Here is a 6614-nt window from a genome sequence, read left to right on the forward strand (position 1 = left end):
TTTTTTTTTTTTTTTTTTTTTTTTCAATTATTAAATTGCTCTTACCTCAATGTATAGGTTTTTCCTTTTCCTGATGTTTTTTTTTTTTTTTTTCAATTATTAAATTGCTCTTACCTCAATGTATAGGTTTTTCCTTTTCCTGATTCTCCTCCCCATACCACCGAGRGTGCTTGGGGAGTGAGCGAGCAGCCGTGTGCTACTCCGTCCCTTTGAATACCCGGAGCTTCCCACGGGACAGTACCCGGGGGCTGACCATCAGCCATAAGAAAGCCTTCCCGGTGGATTTCTCCCTTCCTGGTGAAGCCMCTCACCCCTGACTGATGGCGCGATCCCCTCCCTTGTGACCCCGAAAAGCGCACATAGCTGCGTCTTGCCCAGGCTCTGGGCACAGTTAAACCTCTCCTCTCCGGGGGAAGCCGGAGCGAGGCACCACACCTYTCCATGAGGCTGCGGAGCTGGCTGTGCCCAGCCGGGCGGGGCGGCACCACCCCGGGCACGGCCGGAGTTTCCCCGGGGCCGCTGCTGCAGCACCATGGAGAGAGGAGCGCGGCCGCCTCCAGCCGGCCCCAGCGGGCACGGGGGCTGTMGAGCAGCACTCAGCAGGAGCACGGCCTCTGCCCCCAGCCCTCACGCAGCCTGAACCCCCTGCAAACCCGCCTAGGATGGGTGTGAAGCCGTGGAGCTGGCCGATGGGAGATCTAACACTAAGTGCCCTCCTCTTAGGCTGAGGACAAGCCCGACCTTGGCTGCCATGTGTGTATCTGGCTGGCTCATCCACTCACATCACTCAAACGAGTAGTAGTTCTCCCTAGCAATCAGYTTCTGTCAAGTAAAAAACACTCTCATGTCATTTCTTTCCTGCTCTAGGTTGAATTCTTTGGGAAAGTTTTTAGTGTCACCTTGAAGCATGGCTGGAATTGCTCKGCACACCCTGATGAACCCAAATGGYGTTTGACTATSCARGGCTGTTCTGGGTAAGCTGCTGCAATAGCAGTTGCCTCGTGTCATCTTCCTTCCACGGCTGAGTTGTATTGCAGTGGTGGCATCCTGAAAAGGCAGCTCTGAATCTGTTTGCTGATGTGACCCAGAACACATGGAATGGACATTGCCCATTCCACATTGGCCACTATCAGGATAGCACCATTGCMCCATCGGGCTCTGCCAAAACAGGCACTGACAAGAACGCCACCAGGAGATCCGAGGCTCAAAAAAGCAAAGGTTCAGGGCAGTAGATTTCTCCTCATTTCTGGCACATCTCCCTGAACTCATGACATGGGAAAACTGGAACATGTAGAGGAGGCATGAAACAGAGTTRTAGGCAAGGCATGCCAAATACCAAACTAATTACTTGAAGAAGTCTAGTAGCTGTCCCAACAGACTAAGGAAGAATTGTAGAAAAGAGATGTGGATACTGCTCAGTTGGCTACTTACAATTCTGCATATTATGTGAATGAAACAGTTCTCAGCAACATCACCAAAGTCAAAATAGCTAAATATAGTGTCTAAGCAGTGCYAGACAGCTAAAAGATAGTCCTTGTCAAATCTGGATAATTCTGTGACTGTAAGAATTCAGAATAATATACATTGGGACGAATGRGAAGAGAGGTCAGCTACTGCCTGTGGAACACTGGGGAGTTAGCAGGAGGCACAGTGGGTGGAAACTGCTGTAAAAAGTCGTTATCTTTCTGGAGTTCATGACATCAGAGCTTCAGTTCTCAGGCTCATGTTTGAAGGATCTGAGTGGATCTTTCTTGCTGAGAATGACTGAGTGGTTAATCAAAGTTTACTRGTTTTGAAACWATTTTRTCTCACTGCTAGTTTTAATTTCTGRCATTTATTGACTGTGTGAGTTTACATTTGTGAGTAATGGTCCCTTGGTTTCAATCATACAATTTCCATAGTTGTATCTGATGCTGTGATAATCATAACCAAGTTAACTAAAGAGACAATGGTCCCAGATAATATTTAGCTTGAAATCTGTTGAATTTGTACCTGGGCTGGGTTGCAGAAGCTGAGCTCTCATTGCCTTGGCTATGCTCCTATCAGCACAACTAGTCCTCGAGCTGAAAGTCATTTCTGGTAAATATCTACATACTGCCTGTGACTGTAATCCTGCTCAGAGAAAGATCTCTGGAATCTGTTTTGTTTGCTGTGAAAAACAGGAAAAAAAAATCTTAAAACTTCATAGAGCCCATTTGGAAGCCTCTCCTGCAAAATCCTCACAAAAATTGCAATTAAACMTTTAATGATTGAATGAATCTGCTTTGGAATAGAAGTGACTTAATACACTCACATAATACTGTTACTGCTACTGTTGCTGTTACTGCTAATACTTTCTGTAGGGTGACCTGAAAATGGATAGATAGGAATGGAATGAGGAACTTGTGTAAGTTATCTTTGGCTACAGGAAAAATTGCAAATAGTTTACATAAAAAGGTGAACGTGCAGAAGAAAAGTTTTATTGCAAGCCCTCCCTGGCCTCAGTATGTCAATTATGATATATTGAAGCTCTCAGGACAGAGATGAGAGTTCATTACTTCTTTAATCTGAGCATTTTATTGTTTTACAATCTATGACAGAGTGAGAGTGCAAAGCCCTTTCCCTGTTGAACCTTTGTTTTCCTTGGATTATCAGGAGTTTATGTTTAGCTGGTTTTCCAAACTGAATACCTCACTCTTTCCCAGTAGTGTTTGTGTTACATGTAACATTACCCTTTGCTGGTGCATGCACTGGCAAGTTAAAATTAGACTTCCTAAATGTCATTACAACAGCTTGTTGCTCTCTTACTTGAACAAGAGTCTGCTACTTTAACCTGTGATTTTCTTATTCACGTTACTCTAAAAAACAAATATGGAAAATCTTACTAAAATGCTTATGTATATATTTAAAGAAAGCATGCATAATGTGTATTCTGTTTATTGGAGTTTCAACCAGACAGTGATCAAAATAATAGTAGTAATACAAAGTGGCAAACAGATCATATCTGATTATTCTGAAGGTAGATTTTGTGCTACTAACAACAGCAGTAACAGTACTTTCTAGTTACTTTAAAATGCTTTATACAACACCTGAGAAGAAGAGCTGATTTTATTTCTTTAAGTCTTGGCAGAAACAATGCATAAATGGCTATTTGCAAAATTATTCACTTTCCAGAAGTGTATGTGAGTTTCTGTGCTTTTTAAAGTAATTTTTGATGAACAGCATTCTTTAAAAGGGATAAAACTCTTCTTATCCATTCACATCTCTCTTGTGTGATTTGTGATGGCTTGAAACGGGGCATCACAAAATACATAGAAAAATAATGTCAAATTTTATCTCAAAACAAAATCATCTGTATGTGTAAGAGTTGATCTGTATGTCATAGCATGTAGTCTGATGTGTCAGGGGCATGAAAGGCAAAAAAAGCTAAGATCTGTATCATCCCCAAGTTTTCATGCTTCCATATATGTGTGAATCTATGAWCCTGCCTATGCAATATACCATACGGTTAACAACCATGCAACATTGCATTTTATATTTCATTCAGCCACTGGCTRTTAATGTTGTAGAATTGTGCTTCTTTCTGTCTCATAAACACTTTGGGAGACTTGTTCTGTCTAGCCTGGATTTATTTTCTGGCTCCCTAAAATGCTGGTGTCTTACTGCATTTTTCCTGCTCTAGTCTGACTCCATCTTGCTTGTATGCTGTCTGCTCCCAGGGAGAGCAGTCCCTCTGCCCAGGCCCTCACRAGTGCTCACACACAGTTTCACTGAAAACACTATTTTGCTTATCATAAAACATCTTAAACACTTATCATAAGGCTTAACAGCAAATAAAAACCAAACCACTTAATTTACTGCTTTACACATAGTGAGAAACACAAAACACACTGCATAGTAYGCTTACAGTTAGCCCCTGTCTCTGAGAAAAGCTGAATCTAACATAAGGCAATAAGTCTCCATTTGTTTTTATGCTGTGATAGATGCCTTAMAAATCCAACACTTTGCATTAAAATGGACATTCTGAAACAGCACASCTTTTATATTTAAAATTAAAATATTAGCCTGTTATAAAAGCAAACATTTACTGTACCACTAGCATATTAATATTCACATAGTATTCATGGATGTGGTTATGTTCTCTTTGATTAATTCAGATACTAAAAAGAGCACCAATAGCTGGCTCAGACCCTGCTATCTTTCTCCCTCTTGCCATCCAGCAAGCAGGATGCTCATTTCAGCATTGAAATTAGAGCTKCAAGACAGTTTAGTCCATTTTTCTGGTAACAATGGTTTGATACCCTAYAGTGTATTACTGACGCTATGTCCAGTACACTTATCACACATTATCARCCACGGAGTAGATCTTACTGTTTTTCTTTGAGTACATATCACTCCTACAAAGTTGTTTCTCATATTCTTCCTATAAGACACTTYAGTTATATTCATCACAAGGCTTTAAATACAATCTCTTGCACAAGCCAAAAAAAATCTTTTACTCCTCAGGCTCAAATCTTGCAATACACACAGCTTTCCACACGTTCCAGTTAAATTATGCTGACTTACCTTCTACTTTGAAGATAGTAAGGTGAGGTCTGCAGTGAAAAGCACCCAGTGCRTTGCCAGCACAGTTCATCCAAAGACCCTGGAAGACCCAGGTTGCAGTGATAACAGATGATGCTCGACTAGTGACTTTCCACTCATTTGATGCAGTAGCAGCAATAGCAGCTCCYAACCCACAGAAACAAAATATGAAAGCTATAATCTGTATTCCTAGCATGTTTCTCTGTACCCCAGGGACTTAGTAATACCACTGTGTGGAGAGAAAAGTACTTCAGTCACGTGTGTAAGCAAAAAGGCATAACACAAGCAAATTATACTTGAACAAGTGCAGTACCACTTGCTACAGAAAGTTAATGTGGCTGAAAGAAATTGTCATGCTTGAGTGATTTAAGAAAGGCCCTAGGCATTACGAATGTTTAGAAAGAAATTCAAGGTACAACTTTATAGGAGCTAATTACTAGTACTTACTTACTAATTTCTAATTGTAAAAATTAGGTGTTTTCATTTTTTTTCAATTAAAGTATTCCAGTTAATGCTTAATTTTTAGTTAATTGGAAACTTACAACCATTCCACCTAGCAAAATAGGTTCAGAGTCCAAACTGTACAGCGCTATTTAACGGATTACCATAACATTTTAGGAGGATCACACAACACTTGAAAAATAACTCATTGAAAGGCTGTGAAATTAATTCAGGCATAACCAGCCACCATGCAAGCAGCTCTAAAACTGGAGGAGGCAGTGTCTGTGGGTACATTTGTAGAACAGCAAATCTAGAGAACAACAGAAAGAGCAGGTGGCCCCTGAGCAGCGATGCAGCTGCAGCAGAACGAGCCTCATGTAGCCCCCACTGAGACTTTTTCCTTYGTCAGTGTAGGAAATGCACTGCTTCCTACATTCTGCCTGAAACACATAGTGCAGAAACATCTGTCTCACCACAGACGGAGCTCCTGCAACTCCATGGCATGAGGAAACCGGAAAGTGTGCAACTGACTTAATAAAATGTCATCTTTAAAGTAGTAGGCACCGACAGCAACACACCAAAACAGCAATTTGAATTCCAATTCCTGAGTATACTGTCTTTATTGGTGTGGGACCTACACAGAGTTTTGCAGATGTGTCTGGCCTTCACTCTTTTAGGATTCCTTATTCCAGCTGTATTTATGATTTCCCTCATTCTCTGATACTTTTGGCCTCTTCTCTGAAGGAAAAATGTATTTTCTCTTTGGTGCTATATGACATGAGTTCACCTTGAATATTGAGTGTACACCTTCACTTTTGCCAATAACAGTGGTCTGTATTTTCCCTTTGGGTGTTGATTCTCCCTGTTACAGCTGTGATTAAATGCCACATTRGAGTTTTTCTGTAGACTTTTCACAGCTTACAAAAGGGTTAAACAAGGATGCTGAAACATCACTAACATTCCATGTAAAGAGCAAGAAGTTTCACTGAGACTGTCCTTTTGAACCATSATCTGGTACTTCCACTTTAACCAGCCTTTGGGTCAGTACTGAGAAGAARGACCCAAAAGGAGCATTGGACAGACCAGAAAATTACACTACAAGAAGGAATTTCTTTCCAGACTAATTAGTAGGCTCACATTCCACACATCTAGAGTGAATAGGAAATTTTTTATTAACACAGACAGCTTGAAAGACCTGGAAAATGGTTTTGCTACAGAGCATCATACTAACATAGCAGGTTGTTTTAATGTTGAGGACAATATTACACAGGAATGAAGCAATTTTGCATTGCTGTCAAATAATGCAGTAACTTTTTTTTATGCTAGGGGTCAAATTTCATTTAATCTTTCATATGTATTTTCACTAAATTTGAAAGGTTATAAAGGAGAACACAGAAATGGGTCCAGCTGAGAAGCAGATTCCTGAAGGCTGAGGTTACTTTTTGTTCTGCATCTACCATACAAAAAAAGTGGGTTTGGGTTTGTCTGTTTGTTCTTTAGAGACTGTCTTAGTTCACACAGAAKACTGAGAAGACCTTTCAGTAGGTGTTTTTTTTTTAAACCTGCCCAGTGACAGCGATGTTGGCTGACAGCTCAGAGTATCTCAAAGA

At 40.7% G+C, this 6614-nt stretch overlaps 1 protein-coding gene across 1 annotated transcript in view; it reads right to left on the reverse strand.

The window, feature by feature from the left end:
- CLDN10 (claudin 10) overlaps window positions 1–4759 on the reverse strand; it is a 55642-nt gene extending 50883 nt beyond the window's left edge. The window contains exon 1 of the mRNA XM_057366221.1: window positions 4546–4759. Coding sequence (XP_057222204.1) covers window positions 4546–4759 — 214 coding nt within the window. The remainder of the gene's footprint in view (window positions 1–4545) is intronic.
- Window positions 4760–6614: the final 1855 nt, after the last annotated feature.

This window comes from Malurus melanocephalus, unplaced genomic scaffold (assembly GCF_030028575.1).
Source record: "Malurus melanocephalus ecotype Western Australia unplaced genomic scaffold, MMel_1.1 scaffold_61, whole genome shotgun sequence".
Taxonomy (NCBI): Eukaryota; Metazoa; Chordata; class Aves; order Passeriformes; family Maluridae; genus Malurus; species Malurus melanocephalus.